Consider the following 24,572-nt stretch of genomic DNA (forward strand, 5'->3'; position numbering starts at 1 on the left):
TATATCACCTGAAGTCGACCCGACTTTCCCTCATTCATGCCAATCCTGCCGTCCTCCAGTGACTTTTTGACGAATTTGATCATTTGACTTCTGTTCTGTCAAATTTCTCTTTGCTTTTGTGGAATTACGTAAACAGAAAACACAAATATGTCAACAAAGAGAAGTCATTTGATAGAAAAGTGCAAAGTACTCCTAGTTTTAGGATAATTGTTTAAAAAAAAACATTCACCCTACAAGGGTGTAGGATTGTTTTTGCGCGTAACAAGGCAAAATGTCTATAAGAGTTCTTGGTCGTTTATTCAAAAATGGTACATCCTTACTACGTAATATCTGCAGCAGAGACATTTCATTCAACATTGCCGAAAAAATCAACGCTGTTTCAAATGTCCCAGTTGCATCTGAACAAGTGTCCCAACTCCAAAACCGGTTGATTCCTCGAAATTCTGTCTTTCGTAATGTTGGAGTTCAAATTGGTCTACAAGCTAGAAGGATACTCATTGATAATGTTCTTAACCGCGTAACTAATAGTCTTGCAGCAGATTTGAGGAAGAAAGCCGCGAAAAGGTGAATTCTATACTCATTATATAATATGAAGATTACCGGAGTATTTAAAACAATGAAATGATTCGATTTCTAGAATACTATTTGGAGATTCCGCACCATTTTTTGCATTAGTCGGAGTGAGTTTAGCATCTGGGACAGGAATTATAACAAAAGAAGAAGAATTAGAGGGTGTATGTTGGGAAATAAGGGTAATATTATTACAAATTGAAGAAAATGTTGAATCGATATGTTTTTTCTTTGAAGGAGGCAATTTCCAAGATAAAATGGTTTTATCATGATGTGAACATTGATGAAGTCCAGACTGAAGATAATCCCATAACTTTGAAAGATCTTACATGTGGTAAACCGATTGCACAAGGAGCAAATGCTGTGGTATATGCCTGTAAATTGAAGAACACTTCAAATCAAGTTAAATCTGAACGGGAAGTAATAACAGAAAAGGACGAACAAAATAATGATCAGAATGAATATCCTTTTGCTTTGAAGATGATGTTCAATTATGATATTCAGTCGAATTCAATGGCTATTTTGAATGCTATGTATAGGGAAATAGTCCCTGCTAGAATGTATTTCAGTAAGGGTCAACATTGGGAAGTAGAGTGAGTATAATACATCCAGTAAACACTATCCGTTTTCTAGACATATAAGAGAAAAATCCCCTGATTTAGAGGGTTGGGAAATATTTTTGGATAAAAGTAATAATACACTAAGTAAAATTGAAAAATTTGGTTGTGGAAAAGCCATGCTAGACCATAATTAATCTCTTATGTTGCATGATAGTTATTTGGTAGGTTTGCAAGTGCTAAAAACAATATTCAAGTTAACCTTTCATCTCTTCAGTTTAGCAGACAGAAAAAGGCATTTACCACCACACCCTAACATTGTTGCCATGTTTTCTGTATTCACTGACTATATTCCTGAGTTGGAATCATGCAGGGCATTATTTCCAGAGGCATTGCCTCCTAGGATCTACGCTGATGGTTATGGAAGGAATATGTCCCTATTTTTATTGATGAAGAGGTAAATTATTCACAGGAAAAAAAGGCAAGCTAATTATCAACTTCTCTACATTCTAGATATGATATGTCTTTAGAGAAATACTTATCCAGTCACAAATCATCAACAAGAACTTCGATATTGCTTTTCTGCCAACTTTTAGAAGGAGTGGCACACTTAACAGCTCATAAGATCGCACATAGGGACCTCAAAAATGACAATCTTCTCATAGATTGCACAGATCCTGATGCACCAACCCTTGTTATAAGTGATTTTGGATGTTGTCTCGCTGATAGATCCAGCGGTTTAATGCTTTCATATTCAAGTCCTGAAATCGATAAGGGTGGCAACGCAGCCCTCATGGCTCCTGAGATCTATAACATGCAACCTGGAACTTTCAGTGTACTAAATTATACGAAGTCTGACCTCTGGGCTGCGGGAGCTATTGGATATGAGATTTTCGGTGCAGACAATCCATTCTACGGAAATAGGGATCGAATAACTTTGAGAAATGCAACGTATAAGGACGAAGATTTGCCAGATTTGCCTGATAATGTGCCCCTTATACTGAAAGAGTTGATCAAGAATATTCTATGTCGCAATCCTAAAAAGGTAAGGTTTTATAAAAATGTTTGATTGCGAGTTTAAACTTTTCATTTCTAGCGATTAGATCCAGAAATTGCAGCTAACGTAACGCAACTGTTTCTTTGGGCTCCTAGTGCTTGGCTCAGACAATCCAGAAAGCTGCCTTCTTCAGCAGAGGTAAATATGTAATGTAAATATTTTCAGTGTGCTTTGAGCCAAGAATTATATTTCATTATAGAAAGACAAAATATTGTATCAATATTTTGGTTAGAATGAGTATGAACAATTGAAACAGAATAACATAATTAGCTAGCTGTTCCGCCCTGCTGTGCTCTTCTTGTTAAGAAAAACAAATTTCTCATTATTCATTTACTTGAATACATGTTGACCTAAAAACTGAATTACATGTCATGAACCTTCCCTTCGGCTTTGAACTGAATTGCGGCTCCTTTCTATATCTTCTTGATCGTAGCAGGGGAACGAGCGACCTTAAACTATTATGTCAGAAATTCTATGAAATAAACGTGCACTTTTCACATTCTTATTCAAATTTCATTTTTCAGATACTTCAGTGGCTTTTGAGCTTAACAACAAAAGTTTTATGTGAAAGAAGGGGTATACCCAGTTTTGCTGAATTGCAAAATAGAGATGGTTTGCCCCAGGGGAGACGAACATATCCAGAGTATTTATTGATATCGAGTTTCTTGTGTAGAGCAAGCATCTACAACATTCGAATTGCTTTGTCTTGGATACAAAATAATGTATATGACAATGATTACTAAATTCCTTAGGATCCATGAAATTATCTTTAGAAGGGTTTTATGTTCGTTAGTATTCATTGTGAATGCATGTATAATAATATTTTTCAAAATCATTGTTTTGTGGCAAATGAAAAAAATCGTAAGGCTGGTGATCACTCCAAAAATTTGTTAAATATTTATTGTGTTTATTGGAAAGTAAATGATATTTTTCTTGTGTAAATAAAGATACTGAATAAAAGGAGTTGTGTTTTATTTGATCAGAAGGATTGACATATTTAATTTTGTCTCTATTGAGCTGAAAAAGAGAAATGCCCACTGATGGACAGTGGCGGATCCAGAGGGGGACGCTATGTTGCTATACTAAGAAAAAAATACTAAGAAAACATGGCATTTTTTCACTTACTCATATTTCGAATAAACCAAGACGTCCTTATTAAGGGAGTGCTTCGAAGGTAGAATACCAATAAGTTATTCAAAAAGGTTTTCACCATTATTTTGATGATCGCACGGTCTTGACCGGCGTTAAAATAAAAAAAAATAAGCAATGATTTCACTTTGCCCACAAACAATTTTAAGTTCTTTCAATATATCTAAATTCTATACAGTTCACTTTACTCTCACGATACACCCAGATTTTCAATGACCCCAAACATTTTACTTACGACTATCTCGAATATTTCGTTGACAATAATGAATAGCTTCGTTAAGTATTGTGAAAATTACTTATTTTTTGTATATAAATGGTTTCATCAGTGAACAAAATAGATGTGCTGAGAATAGTCAGCATTTGAGACGAAAATCTGAACATAATTATGTTCATTGATGGGCAAAATATTCTGCCAATTGTTTCAAAGTGTAAGACATCTGAAATTTGGATTCCTACGAGAGCGTTATCATTTTGCAGCAATATCTGTATTTTTTTTCAAATCTTTGCTCGTAATTTATAATTACATAATTATAATAAGAAATGCAATGATTCAATCCAAGCAAAATTTGAATGAAGCATCGCATTTGACAAATTGTTCCGTCAATATATATTTAGTTTTATATTTACATAGTCCTCTTCCAGATTTGAACACAATGAATTCCTCAGAGGTCGTATTGTTACCCAATTCGGGGTTCAAATTTACGGAGACTTTTTTCCTCTTATTTTGTGAGAAGAACTCCGATGGAACAAGGCATCTGAGACTCAAAGGCAAAGAACTCTATCAGAGGATTGGGTAACAAGATTTCCGTTTTTCTTTTATTGTAGGAACGAAAATATTTGTTGCAGTAAGCGTCTGTCTCATATGGATATGCTGGTCGTATCATTGTTTCTTCGGGAACACCTAGAAATTATCAGTGTCGATCTATGTTACAATGATATCGGAGATGTTGGAGTTGAAATCCTGGTGGAAAACTATTTCGATGACAAGAACAATACCTTACTAGATCTTAATCTGATGAGCAACGATCTAACTTCTGCGGGGCTCTCCCACTTGTATAAATCCGCTAAAAATTTGAAACTGAGAACGTTGAGATTAACTGGAAATAAGTTCGGAAAAAAAGTTAGGGAAATGCAAAATATATATGTATATATTTATTCTTGATTTTGGGGGTGTTTCAGGGAGGGGAATATGTAGCTAAACTCATTGAGAGTATACCTTCATTGGAATTGTTAGAGCTGGGTGATACGGATCAGGTTTTAACGAGTATCGATTCAATTTTGGAAACCACCAAAAAGAGCAACCTAAAGGTTTTGGACATTTCAAGAGTGATACCAAAAACTGAGTATGAAATACTCAATCCATCGTGGATGGCAAAGAATGTTGGTTTATTCCTTGAAGTAATTATATATCATAATTTTCCTTGAATCTTATATAACACCCATACATGTGTTCTGTTAAGATCAATAGGACTTTAACTGAACTTCACATGGAAAAATGCGGTTTAGATGGGCACGACATAGAGAAGCTGATGCATGGTATGATTTATAATACTTCGTTAAAACTGTTGAATATAGCTTCGAACAGGATTGGATGTCATGGTCTAAAGGTATTAGCTGAATGGCTGGCAGAAAAGCCACCTTTGCATGGGTTGGATGTGAGTTACAACCGAATTTCCGATTCAGGAGCAAGGTGAGATACATTCTGAAGAAATAAAATCTGAACCCTACAAAATTCCCATATAGTTTTGAAGAAATTGCCCTTTCTTCTCGAACTATCATCTATAGCCACTAACAGAAACATAAATAAACTGCTATAACAAAAAGCATTATTGACATTAAGCAAAAATAATATAGTCGATAAATTTTTGTACTAAGAGTAATAAGATTCATACGTATTCATATATGTATCTTTGCCACTTGCATTTTATGTTTTTGAACAGAAAAATTACAATTAAGGGGCGACATGAAATACTAAACCATACGATTGAATTAATTATGTTTATTTTGCAGAGCACTCAGTTTCGGAATGTGCTATTCAAGACTGAAATTCCTGAACATCAGTTATAACAGAATCGGAGATGATGGAATAGCTTGTATTCTTGACACTCTAAAGAAACCCTATCAGATGCGGTTGTTCTTTTTTTACGGCAACCCATTTGGCTCGAAGTCACTTAAGGTACCAAAATGAAACTGAACCAGCATAAAATTTTACTTTTCATTCGCTCCAACTACCATAGTGTTCGTTTACTGTCTTGAAATAGGTATAACCCCAGCAAAAGCACTTGTTACATTGAAGTGGGGAAAATGCGGACAAAATGGCATAGGTACCTACCTACAGTTATTCAATTATAAATTGCAGAACAATCAAATTTCCGTACCGATAGCTAACTTTGGTTCATTTCGTTCATCAGTATTTATAAGCTTAAATTGAATTATCATCAAATACAGCGCCACACGGCACTTCTGAAATTCAATATGTCATTAATATGTCCGCATGTTGTTTTTTCGGCACTTCCCCTAAATGCGAGCACGAAAAAATACACCGAATCTCCTGAAATTTTGAAAATTAAATTTTTAAATTTAATAATAATAGTCTCAAAAATGATAACTATTGATAATAATAGGTATAGAAAAAAAGTTTGTAGATGACAATAAATCCAAGACAGTTCGACTGCACTTGATGTGTAACGTAATTGATACAAGCTCCTTATTGTTGAATTTATAAAAATCTCGATTGTAAATTTTTTCACTTTGAATACTTTGACATTTTTGGCGAAAGTACTCCAGCAAAATGATTATCTTTTAGATCGTTAAGAGAATGATTATGTCTGGAGTTCTGCTGCAGAAATACATCGATACGAAATTGTATGAGGTAGATGGAGAGTTAAATGCAGCTTTTTATCCAACGAATCATTTCAAACAACAGTATTATTCAGTTATGATGCACGGCTTTCCGGAAATGTTGAAGATCAAGAGGAACAAAGTGGAACCCCCTAACCATAAACGTCGACCATTTTACCATCTTCCATATTACGAAAGGTATCAACCTTTCGATAATTAATTTTTGTTTAACGTTCGATAAATATCGAAGTTAATAAAGTATTGCATTTTTTATGTACTCAGTTATTTACGATAGGTACGATTTGTTCAACAACTTAAGCCTGATCATACTTATGATGTCGTCGTGAAAAAACTTCTTATCTATTCTACAGGGTGTACGTTTGAGGTTGACAGCCTAGTAGTTTCTACGATTATTTTGCTTTCATTTTTGGAAAAACTTCTTCGGGATCTCGGCTTTCCTAAAATGTCACCAAATTCATTTACTCAAATTGTCAAATTGAGGATGAATATAACGTTTGAAGTTGAAAAATTATGTGAAATTAGTTATTTGAATACTGTACACGTCACCCAATTTTGACGGTTATACTCATTCTGAAATTTATGAACATAGTATCTAACTTTGCAGTAACAATTTCTCAATAAAACATTATTGAATACTTATCTTCACATTTCACATAAAAAATAATAGTTTAATATTTTATTTTGTCAAAGTTTGTGTGTGTTGGAAACATATATGAAAAACTGAAAGGCACACAATTTGAAAAGTGGGTACAAATACGTTTTTTATTACAAAATGGTACGAAAGCGTGTTTATGGCTTTTCGAGTTAGGAAGAATTTTTTCCAAAGAATATCAGCTATTAATTATATATACGGGTATTTAAATATCTATTGGTATAGAATATTTCACACCGAAAAAACCGATGGATATGATTTATTTGCAACCGTGTTACACAGTTACACATAAACCCAACGTGATATAGTATAGAAACCGTTATTTATAAAAAAAAAGATATTTCACCGGGGGATAAATTTTTTTGGCATTTCTTCCAGAGCATCCAACAGCTCTTCTAAGGTTTTTTCAGGATTATCTATTCACTCTGGGACACCCTGTCTTGGAATCATAACATAGGTATCACAATCTTCCTCACCTCTTTTCGAGTTTATTACTTTTCGGCGGTTTTTAGGAGTAGGTACCCTATTTTTTTTCTCATATTTTTTCTTGCACTTCGAGTTCAATATGATTAAATTAATTATTATCAATAATATTATAAATAAATTATATACTATAATCCATATTTATATAGATAATTAATATTTTTGACTTATTTGGACGTTTGAATGGATATTTCGCTATGAAAATATTCCACATAGCTTTAAAAGGTTTTGATACTATTTTTGCTGATTTAAAATTAAAAAAATATCCTCCCCGGCGGGGAATCGAACCCCGGTCTCCCGCGTGACAGGCGGGGATACTGACCACTATACAGTTCTGTGAGATGATGAAGAAGAAACTACAGGTTTCCAATCGAAGCATGAGAAATCTCCTCAACCACGCGACCTACAGCGTGGCAGTCTCAACCAGCAACCTACTAATGAAGAGACTGAACGAACCTACTACCTGTGATAGATAAGAACTAGTCATATAGCAAAGATTGTTTGTTGTTTTTGTTATGTATATTTACTCATTGTTGTATTTATTATTGTTTGTTATATACTTATATGTGTTTACTCCCCTTTTGTCTGTGGACGGACGAACGACACAGCCGGTGAATAGTTTGTAAACGTGTTTACAATAGTTTATTCATTTTACTAGGATACACAGTTTAATGTATGTAGTGTAAAATGACATGAAATAAACGCTTAATATACTACCGAGGATATATTTGAAAGAGAAGTATAACCTACAATTGACAGAATTGCAATATTGCCAAACTTCTGTAAAAATTAGATTTTCTGAAAATCAACTCGGAAGAAGTAATTCAGTTTGATCTATAAATGATGGGAATATGATTTCATTCAATTCAATGAAATGAATATTCATAAAATAACATGTCGTGAGAAATTTGGCAACATTGCTCTTATCTGACAATTGAGGAAAATAATGTAATTAATATATCCTCGGTAGTATAGTCTTTATTCAGTTGTTGGTGTCATACATTGCATCACATATTAACTATGTTAATGTTACTTATGAAACCTAACTACATTATTATTGTTGCTTACGGGAAACTCATCTGAAGCCCGTCGCCCCCAGTTACCCAGGAGTGGACGTCGTAACTTAATATTAAAAAATTTGTGTGTATAAACAAACACATAAATCGATCACAGACATGGTATATCACAGTAGACAAACTAAGTCAAAACAAATATGTACATACAAAATGAAGTTATATAAATAAACATATAAGTAAAATTTGTACACCTTTCTATCACAGATCTTCATTTTCCCATCACAGCTCATGATTTCAGATGTTTCATCAGAATGTTTGTCGTGGAGACAGCAACGCTGTAAGAGCATTTATTAATTAAAGTTGTAACTTCCAAGCTTGTGAGTCCTATTTCAGTTAAAAGCTTTTTGAAATTATTGTGCTCTTCGGTTAGTAATATCTCCCCAAAACAGCCAACCACAAATATGCCCAGATGTACAGGGCACCTATATTGGGACTCCAGCTCATTGACCAAGTTCAGACCTCTGTCAACTTAGGTAGTATATTTTATTTTATTTCTATTTACATTTATACATTATGTTATTCTATACTAAAAATAATTATGTACAAATAAATTTTTCCTTTATGTAGGTAGATCCGTGCATCTCACTCAGATAATGTTGGTGTCCTGACCCATTCCACCCATACCATCCCTTATTCTCCGTAGTATCATGTTGGTGGTGGATACCGCGACAGAGTAGCTGCATTTGTTGTGGACCTTCTTTATTTCTTCCTTTCCCAAATCTATCTCTTCGAGAATGGAGCAGAAGTTTTTGTGCTCCTGAGTGAGCACCAGTTCACCAAAGCAGCCGACCACGTACACCCCAAGCTTCACTGGGCATTTATATAAATTCTCCAGCTCTGTGACTAGGTTCAAGTCACGCTGTGCCTCCCTATAATTAGAAAAATCTAATTTTTTGGTGGAGTTAACTGCATACCGGGTTCTCTTGAGTTCTTCTTGTTGTCTTAGATTCTGGATGTGGGAAACTGCCACCTCAATCAAATATATTTTATCTGGGTCTGTTGTTCTGACCATTATATCCGGTTTATTGTGGTAGATCTTTTTGCCAGTTAAGATCTTATTTCCGGCCTGTATTTTGATCTTTCCGATGTCGCAGTTTAAAGAGGCCTTTCCGAACTGCAGCTCCCTCCTCAATTCGTCGGGGGCTCCTAAACCTTGTAGGAGGATCTTTAGCACCCAGTGAACAATGAAGTCATGCCTTGTTGTTGCTGCACGACTGGGGCAGGCACAGGCTACGTGGTAAGAATTCTCATCCAGCCCGCAGCCTAACTGACATTTTCTACGGTTGTTAGGGTTAGCACCAAGTCCGTGGATCTGTTCCTCCGAGGCTGAGAGGAGTACACCCAGGCGCCAGCTGTCCATATTGGGGGAGGAATTGGCCGGGAATCGGATGTTGGGTTCCTTCAAAACGTTTTTGGCATACGATAGATTTGAAGACCACTCCTTCTCTATCTCTGCTTGATGTCTCTCTTCAATTCTTTTGATGAGGTCTTTAGTGAGTTTTGGTGTATCGCTTTCTTCGGAGAGGTCTACCTCGATTTCATATTTCTCTAGGATGTATTCGAAATCCGAGATTGGGTTCCTCCAGCCTGCGTTTTTCAGGGCCTGGTATGCTATGAGAGCCTCCTTCATTTCCTCATGTTTCTGCAGGTACACCCCTTTTCTTACGAACTGCAGCTCGACTTCCAGTTCTAATGGTCGTAAGCCTAGACCGCCTTTTTGGGTGGACAAGTATAGTCGAGCGTTTGACTGTGTTTTGCCTTTGATGTTTTGTTCGACCAATATTTTCCTTATTTTCGCATCAATATCTCGACTCTTTTTTAGGGTAGTTGCTCTTTTTTCATCCGTAAATATGTTACCCAGGACGTAGGTGGCTGCTGGGTTGACTGAGGTGTTAATAAGTGTAATTTTTTGCATTGTTGTTAGGTCTGACTCGGCAATCTCGCGTACTTTCTCTTCGATTTTTATTTGGATGTCGTCGTAGTTGTCGATAGTGTCCCTCTCCAACTGATGTAGGCCTAAGTACTTATATCCTTCTCTTATCTCCGGTAGGAAGGGAGATGAATCGTTGTCATCCTGGCTTTCCATCCCTCTCGTGTAATATCCACACTTTGCCTTATTTAATCTCAAGCCTATTTCTGATGCTCCCTCTTCCAGCTCCTTGGTTATCAATTCCAGAGATTTTTTGTTGGGGGTATGGCACTTGAAGTCATCCATAAAGGCAATTAGTTGGTGTTTTCCTCTCGAAGATCTGTTTATTTTTTTGTCACTTCTGACGTGGCTTAGCAGGCCTCCCGTAGCCAGTATAAAAAGTAATGGAGACGCTGGGTCCCCCTGGAACAGCCCCCTCTGGACGGGAATTTCTTTTGTTATATTCTTCCCAGCTTTTATCCTGATTGTCCATTTTTTCATGGCATTTTTGAACAGTCTTCTAATGGCCGGATTTATTGGCAAACAATCTATTAGTCTTTTCAGATCTCTGTGGTGGATCGAATCGTAGGCTTTGCTCAAGTCATACCACGCTGAGTAATGCTTCGTCCTTCGCATCCTTGCTACCTGGGTAAAACTTTTGTCCAGCAGGAATCCATGTACAGTGCCCCATATATTTTCTCTCGCTAACTGCTCTGGCGGAATCGCCCATTCCGGCAATCTTTGTTTGATAATTTTTGTCATTACTGCAGTCAGTATTTTGTAATCTGCGTTTAATACCGCAATGGGCCTATAATTTGCTGGGTCTTCTTCATCGCCTTTCTTGTATATCAACGTGATTGTCGCTCTGGTGTCTACTTGGGTTAGGTCTTTTCTTCCCTGTAAATAGGCTATAGTGCTTTCTACTAAGTATTCTTGGGCAGACATGAGAATTTTATACAAATACGCTGGAATTCCATCCTCCCCAGGGGCCTTCCACGGTGCTGTGCGTTTGAGAATGTTTGTTATTTTCTTCTTCAGTTCTCCCGTGTCTGTTTGGTCCGACGTATCTATGGTGTTAGAATATTTCTTCAGCTTCGAGAGCCACCCATTGAAAATTGGTGTTGGTTGTTCGCAAGACTCTTTCTTGTAAATATTCGTGTAGTATGTTTCTATTTTCGTTACATTCGGTATCCTCACGTCACCTGTTGGTTTTCCTAGTATTTTCATAGATGGTGTCTTCCAAAATCTTGACCTCAATTTCTGTTTCTCATGCCTATTTTTCTGTTGTTTCAGTTGTTCCTTTAGAAGTTTTAATCTCTCCTCGGTAGAGGATATGTATTGTTTCACGGACATCTTCAACTTTTTAATTATTTCCATCTCTCTTAATAGTGGGCGGTTAAGTTTTCCTCGAGTTTTCTGTATTTTCTTAGCGTTTTCTAAGTGCTTCATAAACTTCTTGATTTTTCTGTCGGTGATCTTATATAATGGTATTTTTCCCGTTATTTCTCTTTTTCCTATTTCCCTGCTCAGTAGCCTGCCAGCCGCATAGATTGCCTTTTTGATAGCTGTTCGTTTGAAATGTTCTGTCCCTTCTGTTCGTTTTATTTCACTGATCTTTTCCTCCAATATCCTATCCGTCGCCTCCAGCATCCTCCCGTCCTGTGGACGTATGTAGAATTGGGCGATTTTTTGTTTATTCCTTCCGGTCGACTTCAGTATGTTTTCATATTTTCTCAACACGTCCTGCGTAAACTCATCGTATGGCGGTCCTTCGAGCCTCTCCTCTCTTCTTTTCACGTTTCTCTTGTTGTTGTCAGGTCCGGTCCCTGTTTCTATGCGGGTCTGCAAATGCTCATCCACCAAATTTTTGTCCGATATTTGTATTGTTGTTGCAAATGGTTCTGGTGGAGTCTCTTTCCGTTGTCTTGTTCTTATTTGTGGCGGAGCCGCTGCAGGTATCGTAGAAGTCACTGCCACGGGTTGTTGTGTCACTTGCAAAAGCGGGGGCGGATCAGCCGGCGGCTGTGGTTCTGTTCGTCTGAAACTCTCACTTTCCGACGTACTCACTCTCATATAATAGATGTCGGGATATTTTTCTCTAAGCTTTGTTGCTATTGCTTTTTCTGTTCTATTTGGGAACAAGCTTAATATTGCCTTTATTCTTGCCCCAGATTGATTTTCTGTTCTCATACTATATTTCTGCACTAACCTTGTTTCCTCTTCCTCTGTCCATTTTGCCCCTTTCGATGTTGTTTGGGGTTCTCTCTGAAATACGTCGGGAATGCTCTGGGTTCCTTTGATTTCGAGGTATTTCTTTTTTATTGCAGCTGTTGATCTACCTGGGATGTATTCCTTCAAGTTATCGAAATCTCCACTGATCAGAATGCCGTTCTTCTCATTCATTTTTATTTTTAGGGTGGAAATTTCGTCAGGTGTCCATCGAGCCATTGTTTGCTATTGTTTTTTGTCGTATGTATCTGACCTTGGGTGTTGGTTGAGTATTTCACCGGATTTGAACTGCCCACAGATATACACTCTCACGAGCGGGGTTTTAAGTAGGGTAGTTTCCACCTTTTTTTTTTCGTTTACACGGCGAAAAAACCGAATAATTTAAATTTTTTCGGAGCTCACCGCGATAACGTTCGACCTGCGCAAAGTCACAAAAGGTAGTATACTTTATTTACAAACTCCTAATACATACATCTCCTGACTAATAGGATACTTATGACACTAGGTAACTAATTATTTTCTTAAGCCTAAATATCACAGATCTACATTGAAATTACAACTAACTAAATAAATATATACATTTCAGTGTTCTTTCATTCTCTTCATAAGGATTTGGCTTGTTGACATTGCCACGCTGTATGAACACTTATTTAGCAAAATAGTCCACTCCCTCTCACTGATTCCCATTGACCTCATAATGTTTTTGAGGTGTTCGTTTTCCTCCGTTCTTATCACCTCCCCATAGCTGCCTATCACCAGGATTCCAAGTTTCACTGGACAATGATGTATTGCGTCCAGTTCACGTACCAGATTCAGGTCCCTTGTTATCCTGTGTACGTTCTTGCTGTCCACCTTTTCTACTCCATTTATTTCGTAGCGGGTTCTCTTTATTTGTTCTTGCAACCTATAGTTCTGTATGTGGGCGACCGAAATCTCCAACAGCACAATCTCATCCGGTTGGTGTAATTTGATGAAGATGTCTGGCTTGTTGTGGTGTAGTCTTTTCTCTGTTAGTATTGGGCCCCCAGCTCTTATTGTGACGAGGCGGTTGCCATGGTGGAAATCCTCATTCAGGGTGGCTCTTCCAAATTGCAATTTCTCCCATACATGCCTTGGTGCACCGAAACCGTTCAGCAGAGCCTTCAGCACCCAATAGACTACGTTGTCGTGTCTAGAAGTGTATGCTGGAATTATACATGAGGAGCTGACATGGTAAGCTGTTTCCTCATGTTGGCAGCCCCTTCGGCAACGACTTCTTTTTCCAGCTGTTCCTCCCAATCCGTGGATTTGTTCCTCCGCCGCGGAATGAAGCAACGTCCACCTCCAACTATCCATAAGGGGGGAATTATAGGCCGGAAAGTGAATCCTAGTTGTTTCCTTAGCTACAACTTTGCCATAATGCATGTTATTCTGCCATTCATTTTCTAATTGTTCTAGATACTTTTCGTATATGAATTTTTTCATCACTGCACAGTTTTTCTTCAAGTTGTTCTCGTTGTATTGTGCTGGAGGGCAACCATATTTTTCTAGGATGGCTTCCTGATCACTAAGGGGGTTCCTCCATCCTGCCCGTTGCAACTCCTCGTACAGCCTTCTTGTCTCTTTCATCTCGGGGTGGGATTTTAAGTATATGCCTCTTCTGATGTACTGAATTTCGGCCTCCAGTTCTACCGACCATAACCCCATTCCTCCTCTGCTGGCTGGGAGGTATATGTGTGCGTTTGAGGATGTTTTTCCTTTCAGGTTTGTCTCCACTAGTATCTTTCTAATTTCTTTATCCAAATCTCTGCATCTCTTGAGAGTGGTTGTTCTTTTCTCGTTCGGATATATGTTTCCTAATACATATATTGCACTTGGAATGGCGGTGCTGTTGAATAACTTTGCCTTCTGGCTTGTAGTCAATTTTGAGGTGCAAATTTTTGTTGTTAGTTTTTTGATATTCTCGGTAATTGTTTCAAAATTGTTCTGAGTGTCCCTTTCTAGTTGTTCTAGGCCTAGGTACCTGTATCCCCTCCTTATTTCAGGCAGAAATGGTGGCTCCTCATCCTCTATGTCAAGGTCTTGTTGTGTTCTGCTGTAAAATCCACATTTGTCCTCATTCAAAACCAGTCCTAGTTCCGCTGCACTCCTTCGCAGTTCCTCTGTCAGGATTTTCAGTCCTTTTTTTGTTGTTGTATGGCACTTGAAGTCATCCATAAATGCCAAAATGTCAAATCGGCCTCTAGTTTCTTTGGTTGTTCTTGGGTCTGTGGTAATATGGTGTATGATGCTTGCTGTTAGTAATATGAATAGTAGGGGACTTATCGTATCACCCTGGTAGACTCCTCGCTTTATGTAAATAGGCGTTGTTTTATCTTTGCCTACTCTCACTCGTATTGACCACAGTCCCATTAGGTTTTTCAATAGTTTTTTAATACTTTCCGTTAGTGGTAGCCTGTCTATGAGTCTTTTCAGTTGACTATGGTTAATGGTATCATAGGCTTTTTGAAAGTCATACCAGGCTGAGTAGTGTTTACTTCTCTTCATTCTGGAATTTTGTGTTATAGCCTTGTCTGTCAGCATACCGTGAATTGTTCCCCATACATGTTTTCGTGCAAGCTGTTGTTTTGGTATCCACGGTTCAACATTTCCCAGTAACATTTGAGTGATTGTGGCAGTTAGTATCTTGTAGTCAGCATTAAGTAGTGCTATGGGGCGGTAATTAGCTACATTGGTTTCGTCTCCTTTTTTATGAACAAGAATAACCTCTGCTCTGCAATCGTTCTCTATAGGTATATATTCGCCTTTTATTGATTTGATTATAAATTCTTCCAGGTGTGATTTAGCTGCAGGTAATGTTTTGTATAAATACGTTGGAATACCGTCTTCTCCAGGAGACTTCCATGGCGCTGCTGATTTGAGTGCTTGGTCGATCTTACTAGAAATTTTCTGGGGGTCGTATTGCCACTGATAATCCTGGTCTTTACATTTCTTCTTAAGCTCAAGTAGCCATTTGTTAAGGCACGGTGTATTTGAGGGTTGCACAGTTTTTCTATACATTTGAGTGAAATACCCTGTAACAACATCTATTTTTGGTGGATGCGGTAATTCCTTCCCTTCTAAAATATTAATTGATGGTGATTGTCTAAATTTGTTCCTTATTTGCTGGGTTTCGTGTCTCGATTTTTGTTGTTCCAACCTTGTTGTTAGGGTTTTGATCCTGTCTTCATTTGATTTTATGTATTGTGAAGGTGACATCTTAAGCTTCTTCATTTGTATCGCTTCTTGGGTTAGGTATCGAGGTAGATTTCGTCCTTTCCAGTTCTGAATTTTCTTTGCCCTGGCATTGCAATCTCTCAACTTGAGTATCTTACGTTCCGTTGCTAGATATTTTGGTGGACTGTAAGTTTTGTTATTGATTTTTGTTTGCAGTAGGAGGCCGGCAGTGTAAATTAATTTTTTGCTCTTAAGTCTGTAATCTACCTGGTTCATGTTTAGTTCTTTCAGTTGATTAATTTTTAGGTGTAGGATTGTGTTTATGTTTGCTATAACCTGTGCATTCTCAGATGTGGCCAAAAATTTTCTTATCCTTTTTCGGTGTTTTCTTACTGTGTTAAGAATTCGGTCGAATTCTACCTGTAAGCCCTCATCTACTGCTATGGGGGGTTCTTGAGAGTTTTCTTCCAATTGAATGTCTGGCTCTAACCTATTGTCAGTAGGACAAGTTATCTCTTCTTGGGGTAGTTGTATTATTTGATCAATTTCCTCATCGTTACCTGCTCTGTTTGCCTCTATCGTTTCGGTGTCGTTATGCATTTCTGGGGCATTTTTCATGTAGTAGATGTTCGGGTGTGTTTCTCGTAGTTTCGTAGCAATTGCTTTTTCAGACCTGTCAGGAAACTTATGTTTGATTGCTTTTATTCGTTTACTTATTTGTTGTTCTGTCCTATTGGAGTATTCGATCACCAGTTGTTGTATTTCTTCCTGGGTCCATTTGTTGGGTTGACAGTTGGGGGCACTGTTGTTTTTGAGTTCTAAGCATTTTTTCTTTATAGCTGCCAAGGATCGGTGTGGGAGGTTGCTTCTAATGTTTTCGTGGTCTTGTTTAGTTATATTACTTCCTGCTTCACTGAGATATTTGCGGAGGATTTCGATTTCTTCGAGTTTCCAGGTGGCCATAACCTCAAAATTAGTTTTTCGTCTATAGTTCTTAGGTAAGACGGTGATTCACTGTTCCAATACGTTGACTTTTTCTGCTTTCAGTCCAGAAACAGTTATAACTACGGATATTTTCGCTGAAGGACTTGAACACGGGCAATTTTGAAAATTTTCCGGAGCTCACTTCTTTCGCTTCTAAAAATCGTAGTAGTTTCCACCTTTTTTTTTTCGTTTACACGGCGAAAAAACCGAATAATTTAAATTTTTTCGGAGCTCACCGCGATAACGTTCGACCTGCGCAAAGTCACAAAAGGTAGTATAGTGGTCAGTATCCCCGCCTGTCACGCGGGAGACCGGGGTTCGATTCCCCGCCGGGGAGGATAACTTTTTATAATATATGTATAACCTTCATAACAGCTGTGACCACCTGCTCCGCATAAAAATTTTTTTTCTCAACTTTCCTCAATCAAGTCATCTTTACTAAAGAATATTTAACTCAATTTCTCCACCCCAACCCTATTCCACTCCACTCCACCCCTATTCCACTCCAATCCACCCCTATTCCACTCCAATCCACCCCTATTCCACTCCAATCCACCCCTATTCACCTCTACACCACCCCTATTCCGCACCACTCCACCCCCATTCCACTCCACTACCTTCCAATGCACTCCACCACTCTACACCAATACATTCAACTTCACCTCATTCCTCTCCACACTACACTACCATGCATAGGAAGTTATATAAAATGTTCCTTAGGGAACTGATGTTACAATGGTATAACGGTGTCAACCATAAACAAATTTGGCGAATGGAAAAAATTACACTCCATTCCACTACTTTCCACCCCACTTTACTCCACACCATTTCACTGCATCCCTTTCCTTTCCATCCCACTCCTCCCCATTTCATTATATCCCACTCCACCCCATTTCACTCAACTCGGCACTACTTAAATCCACTCTACTACACTCTAGGGCTGTGTCGATCAGGGTATTTTCGTAACCCGGGTCGATCGCGACCCACCGGCTCAGGGATCGGGTCAAAAGATTCGATCATTTCGATCACTTCGATCACAGACCCGAATATGCTAAATTAACTCATTTATCGTGTATCAAGCCTGTTCAAATGTGATCGGGCTCAGAAATGAAAAGAGTGGGTTGTAGATTGTGGTCGTGTGTGGATATTTTTTATATATGAAATGTATTTACAATTGATATTTTATCAATTATCATACACCTAATTCGATCATTTCGATCATTCGATCATAAAACCCGATTTTGTTATATCGCATTGACTCATTCACCGACTTTCGAGCCTGTTAAAATTTTATTGAGTTTCGAGTTTAAAGATCGACTCAGGAAATGAATTTTTCTAATTAAAGATGTATTTTTGTGATAGAAGATCATAATTAAATGGTCCAGCATTTTCAGCTTGAATGTGGCCAAAAATTGCGTCGTCCTAAATCAAGAGGTTTTTGTTATCATTAAATTAGTAGAATTTCATTTCTTCCGAAAAGTTTCTTTTCAATTCCGCTTAATGAGAAATTTCTCAACTTTTATATGTACTTGTTCAATTAATCTATCGCTTCCAACTCCATAATTCACAATCGATCCTTATGGGTTCTTTAAGATACAATTCAATCATTCGATCATTTCGATCTTTTCCATCGCGTCGCCTCTCATTCGATCTTTCGATCTCGACTCGATCAGGCTACAATACCTATTCTTGAATAGACAACCAGCGATACACGATACACCCTACAACCAATGCCAAAACAACCAATCCATCTATAGGGGGAAACTGAAAGTTGTCATCTTTTGTCAAATAAACAATCTATTGAGAAAATAGTCACTTCAGTCAGTCGAATTCTGTAGTAATGCTCGTGTCCAGAAGGCGCAGGCGGGTCGAACTCGAATATGACCGAATGATCGAAATGATTGGGTCATTTCGAGATCGGTGACTCGATCACTCCCGCACGGGTTACGATCGAATCCAAACGATTCGATCGATCGTGATCGACACAGCCCTACTACACTCCACCCCATTCCACCTCACTCCATTCTACCCACTCCACTCCATTCCACTCTACTACACTCCATTCCACTTCACTCCATTGTACCCTCTCCACTTCACTCAACTCGACTCCACTCCATTCTACTCTACTCCACTCCACTCCACTCCACTTCACTCCACTCCACTCCACTTATGGATGGGCAAGGGTGAAAAAAATATCGATATATATTATATCGATATTTTTCAATAGTATCAATATATATCGAGGAAAAAATATCGATATTTCGATATATCGGTAGTTTCACCAAACGTGAGTTTTATCAAAGTATTCGGAAGTAACTGTATGAAAAACGTACGTGGTTGTACAGTACAACCACATGCAAATCAACTACATTCAACTAACTGCCAACTTGAAATTGACTAAAATCATTGAGTATTAAATGGGTTTAATACTCAATGCTAAAATCGAAATCGCTCATATTTTTTTGTTTAGAACGACTGTGACAATTGTGATCAAGCTAAAAAATGATCTAAGCAGAGACTTAAATTGACCTATAGATTCATAGAAACTCAATTACACCACTCGCCGCCATTATACACACAATACACATCAGATCAACGTCCTTCACACAAAAATATCGAATTTGATACTCCGAAAAAATATCGATAGTCGATAGTATCGGAATTCAATATATCGACGATATTTATCGATAATTTTCTGAAAAATATCAATATTTCGATATATCGATATTTTTCGCCCATCCCTAAGTCTCCACTTCAGAGCACTACTCAACTTGAAACGACACGACCCCTTTTCAACCGTCAAAGTCCCGTGAAAATCGGTCGGATATAATCCCGGACAGGCAGAAGAAAATTTCAAAAAGAATGAATTAGGTTTGAATAACGTGCTAATAATCCAAAAACTAAAATATTCTATAGTGAAATTAACGGCATGGTCGGCATGGAAATTATTGATTTCCGAAATGAGCTCACATTTCCAAGAGAATGAGATTGAATGGCCATCACGCTCCCCAGACTTGATATCTTTGAATTTTTTTCTCTGGTGACATTTAAAATTGGTATAAAACACAGCAAACATAGTCCCGAGATGTAGAAGCATTGCAGAAATCAATGAAAATCAATAAAAATAGGGGGAACTGAAATGGCATTATTGGAAGAATGTTATTTCGAAATATGAGACTGGCTATATGAAAGCTTACCTTATATCGATTTGACTTGAGAATAGGTATATACTGGGATTATCCATAAATATAAATAATTCAATTTCTACACCAACACTTCACAGTTTCCATCAATAATATCTTACATAAAATGTAAAAAGAATGAAGAATGAAGAATGAAACTATACTTTATCAACAACATTTGAATCTTTTGAATATTCCAACAATGTTGATTGTTGAATACTCAATGGTAAAACTAAGAACTGCCAGGCCAGTATTACCACACAAGTACAAGTGTTTTGAACCGTTTTGCGTCTTACCCCTCTCCTGACTCAACTTCCAGTCGGTGGCATGTATGTACTGAGACTTCAAAGGGAATGCCGACAAATTTATGGGGTTATGAGGTATTTGTAAGTAGATACATATTGGGATTCGGACACCACCGTTGCCGGGAATAATATATTATATTACAGGCGGACAGAAATAATAAGAGGAAAGTATGCCGAACTTTTCATGGTATTTTTTTAAATACCAACATCTCCATTTTGTTCTAGGCCCCTTGTTTGTCATTCAAACGCGTTTCGTTCAAGTGTGACAATCTCTGGACCTAGGGAGCCCTACGCTGAATCGTACTACTAAGCTCCTCTGAGCATTCAACATTTTGATACGTTCCAAATCATGATCTGAATCCATTAATCATCATTTTCCCACAACTAGACTACGTGCCTATTTCAGTGCAGCAGGCATTCTTAATGCTTTACCGAGAATTCAATATGCAACTCAATAAAGATGAGGAGAACCTATTGGCGCTTCAAAATATCGAATTTCATATCTCGTTATAACTAATGGGAATCTACAGTGTCGGAAGGGTGCTAAGGATCATGGAAAATGCGGTTGAGGAGATAAACATTTGGAAGTCGTACCGACAAAAGATTTTTTGGCCATTAAAAATGTAACCGTACATTTTGTCCTGTTCGGATATCTACCGCTAGACTGTCTTCAATCAATAATGATTGAAAGGGATGGTCCCACTGTTGGAGGTCCCAGTGAATGTAGAGCCGTACAGGCTATTTTCTGCCAATATTAGTGTATTGATGTATTGTATTGATGTGACCGATACTTGGTTAGAATTCGTTATTAAACCAGATAGAGAAATACATGATTTTCAATAGAAATGAGTTATTTATACTACCTGGAATAAGCACGCTCCCATAAAATGTCTGCTTTTCATAATTTCTGTCAGTTTTCTGCTTTCTGAAAAAAGATTGAAATTGATTTTTAGGTGCGATATTTAGGGGTAGTGATAAGCAAGGCCTGATAAAAAGAATCATATGAAGAACCCAGTGAACAACTTTTTTTGACAAGGATCATTCCTTAAATTTTATGGCTATTATTCATTCACATCTTGAATGGACTATATATAGTCCATTCAAGAATGATTGACATCCCAGTTGGACTTGAAAGTCCAGACGCAGCTTAATATCTGGTCACAAAAATCTTCAATCATTTCTGTAGTTTCATTCACAGAACTGAAATATAGAAATATAACCTAGAAAGGTATTTGAAAATAAGAAATATTCGAATTCAGAGCATATTAATCAGCATTCAAAATTGATACAATTATATTTCCAATTTGTTTCATTGAATTAAGTACATAAACAGCAGTAAAAATTCAAATTATCTTCAGTCTGTGCATAGATTCACATAAAATAGGTCTATAGATCATTGTTTATTCTCAATACCAACCTGAATTCAGCAACACAAAATCTCAACTTATGAGCTATTACCAACTTAAATTCGATTTTCCATGGCCAGATTATAAAAGGAATCTGGGATGCTTGTATACACGCTTTTGGTACTTTTGATTTTAATTCAAAGCCACATCCTATTCCAAATTAAAAAAAATATTGTGTGAAACACGCTGGGAAACACAATTTTTTGTGCCTCGCTGGTTGCGCAGAAATTACGAAAAATAATGGTTTTTCCAACTGGTTGCACAAATAACTATTCCGAATTTCGATTCAAAATTTCCACACATTAATTGAGGATAAAATCAGACCATTTTTTCGAATCCAGGATGTATAGAACTTTCAGTAAATATTAACCTAACTAACTAACAAAATTTTGTCGTTTCCGGAAAAACGTAGAAATTTTTTTTTTCGGAAAACGGATTATCTGTATTAACTTTCCATGTCTATGTTTGATAGTTTTCACCACTGTATGTTTGAATAGTCGTATCGATAGTTTATAGTTTCCCTATTGATAGTTGCCCAATTACCTGAAACACATTGTACAGGGTGGGCAAAATTGGTGATACCTGAACGTCCTGAACTACAACTTTTTAACCCAAGGAAATAGAGAAAAAGGAATGGCAAATTACGTCTATTTTCGAGAAACTAATAATGCCATCAACAGCATTCCTCTATCTTCTTTTGTTTTCGAGTTATAGGCCAAAATTGAAATTTGGACGATTTAAACTTTGGTCATTATCTCCGTTTCTGTTTGTGCTAAGATGATGAAAAAAAACATTATTCAGACACTTTGTTGATAGCAATCTAGTATATAGAGTACTATTTTTTCCAACAGGTTTATTTGCTGAACTATAACATAAAGTTGTGTTTTTTCGTATGAAAACAAAAGTTTGAAATGACATTTTTTCCTGTTTCAGAAATATATCATACATCGCCCTCGGTGTTTCTTAGTCATTATGAACTACTGTTTCTATAAGAAGAAACACATCTTTATCTTATAGCTCAGCATATACAACAGTTGGAAAAAATCATTTTACACCACTGGATTGCTATCAAAAAATTGTCTCTATAATGTTTTCATTTCAACATCCTAGCACAAACAGAAACGGAGATAATTACTAAAGCCGAAATTTCAATTTTGGCCTATAACTCGAAAACAAAAGAAGATAGAGGAATGCAGTTGATGGCATTATTAGTTTCTAGAAGAAAGAAGAACGTAATGTGTCATGCATTTTTTTCTATCTTGTTGGGTTAAAAAGTTGTAGTTCAGATATCACCAATTTTGCCCCCCCTGTACTTCTGGCAGTGTTCATTGAAAAGTTTTAACTATTTCATATCGAATAATATTTTTTTGCGAACTTGATGTCTTTCAACCGGGATAAATAGCGCTACCCAAACGCTAAGTCTGGACTGTTTCATAACTAAGGGGCAGCAATTCTTTGTGCCATTTCTTCCACAAATAATCAAAATCGACGAAATAAATCTAAATATAGCTGCCTAATTATTTGGACGAGGTATGCGAATGTCGGTACGGGATGTTCCCAGCGAACGATTCGGTCCCTAATTAAAACTAACGCCGACTTCCTGCAGAAGTTCATTAAATAAGAAATGCATCCCTTCGTGGGCACGCCTAATAATTTCGTGGCTCCATTCGTGAAAAGGGATCAGAGCTCATCTCCCCTAGAAACCCCGACTTTTACGACAGGGTTTCAGGTGATAGGTGATTTTTCGGGAGATATCAATGGTTTGGTCTTATGGTGCCACCGAGGACAGAACACTTGCATAGAAGGGGGACAGCTGGCTTTGTGATGCCAAGATAGACAAAAAACGACAGTAGTCGGCACTGCAGCAGCTTCAAGAAGGTTAAAGTGAAATATTATGCTTACTGACATGTAAAACAATAATATCAAAATTTTGTTTTTTCCAGCGAAAAATAATAAGATGATTCCCAACACAAAGGTTCTGAAGAATAGAAAAAGCATCCCGTGGATGAACTGGAAGAAATTATATTATCCACTGCATTAGGCTTGTTTTTTCCATGTTTCAGATATGAATTCGAGAAAGTCTGTAAGGTGTTTGTTGACAGAAAATAGGTATATCTTTAATTGAAATATAAGCTATATGTTTGGAAGAAGACTACTTCATAATTTGTTCTTAATTGAAGGCGGAAATAAAATCATTTTTCGATGTTCGGAGACATATTATTTCTGCAAAGTTCTCAAAGAAAAACACTTGTTGTGATTCAATTTAGAGCTAAAAGTGATTTATATCTTGAAGAAAACAACCCTTCTAGTAATAAATCTCGAAATTTCTTCCATCTCGTTGTTCGGTTTTTACAAATTTTAACCGACTCCATCATTTTCGGGATTTTTCCGAGGTCCATTTTTGCAAAGCGTATCTCAAGGATAGATCATCACAGATCATCGAGATCTAAATGTGACACATATTCTGCAAGAGCAACTCTTTTAGTAATAAACCTCGAAATTTCATTAAGCTCGTTGCAGTGGCGGTTCCAGGAGTGATGTCGGGGTGGGGGCATAATTTCATATTTAAAATTCTGTAAAGTCTTTGTTAATATAGAATAGGAATAAATTGTAGGGAATATATTTCAAGCAGTGTAAAAGTTAGCAATACAAAACATTTTTTTTCTATAATTTTGACACCCTATATCTCGGAGAGGAAGCATGTCTCGACATATGTTTATATGACAAACTAGGCCTCATTTTTGGCGTAGAATACGTGTCTCTGATACGTGGTCCAGATCTTCTTGGCTAAGATCTGGTATGTAGAGGATGGGCAAAATTCGTTGTCCACTGAGAGGATCTCGAGAACTATAACAGCTAGAAGAAAACGGATGGCACATTCTCGATCTCTTTTTTCATGACTAATCCAAATCTGAAAACAGAAAACAGAATCGGCCTATCATTTTTAGATTTTGAG

General features: G+C 37.2%; 3 protein-coding genes across 3 annotated transcripts; 2 read left to right on the forward strand and 1 right to left on the reverse strand.

Annotated features, from left to right (window-relative positions):
- Positions 1-108: 108 nt before the first annotated feature.
- On the forward strand, positions 109-3,144 carry LOC123311249 (serine/threonine-protein kinase Pink1, mitochondrial). The gene is made up of 7 exons (XM_044895099.1): positions 109-564; positions 638-752; positions 808-1,163; positions 1,405-1,584; positions 1,641-2,172; positions 2,224-2,322; positions 2,709-3,144. The coding sequence occupies exons 1-7, from the start codon at positions 272-274 to the stop codon at positions 2,925-2,927; spliced, it is 1,794 nt and encodes a 597-aa protein (XP_044751034.1). The 5' UTR covers positions 109-271; the 3' UTR covers positions 2,928-3,144.
- Positions 3,145-3,912: 768 nt separating this feature from the next.
- On the forward strand, positions 3,913-6,445 carry LOC123311717 (leucine-rich repeat-containing protein 34-like). Its single transcript, XM_044895788.1, has 6 exons — positions 3,913-4,126; positions 4,180-4,453; positions 4,513-4,731; positions 4,794-5,023; positions 5,344-5,509; positions 6,140-6,445. The coding sequence occupies exons 1-6, from the start codon at positions 3,987-3,989 to the stop codon at positions 6,392-6,394; spliced, it is 1,284 nt and encodes a 427-aa protein (XP_044751723.1). The 5' UTR covers positions 3,913-3,986; the 3' UTR covers positions 6,395-6,445.
- A 2,547-nt stretch (positions 6,446-8,992) lies between these two features.
- LOC123310835 lies at positions 8,993-12,718 on the reverse strand. Its single transcript, XM_044894510.1, has one exon. It carries the CDS (start codon positions 12,716-12,718, stop codon positions 8,993-8,995), a length of 3,726 nt encoding a protein of 1,241 aa, XP_044750445.1.
- Between the last annotated feature and the right edge of the window lie 11,854 nt (positions 12,719-24,572).

This window comes from Coccinella septempunctata, chromosome 4 (genome assembly GCF_907165205.1).
Source record: "Coccinella septempunctata chromosome 4, icCocSept1.1, whole genome shotgun sequence".
Lineage (NCBI taxonomy): Eukaryota > Metazoa > Arthropoda > Insecta > Coleoptera > Coccinellidae > Coccinella > Coccinella septempunctata.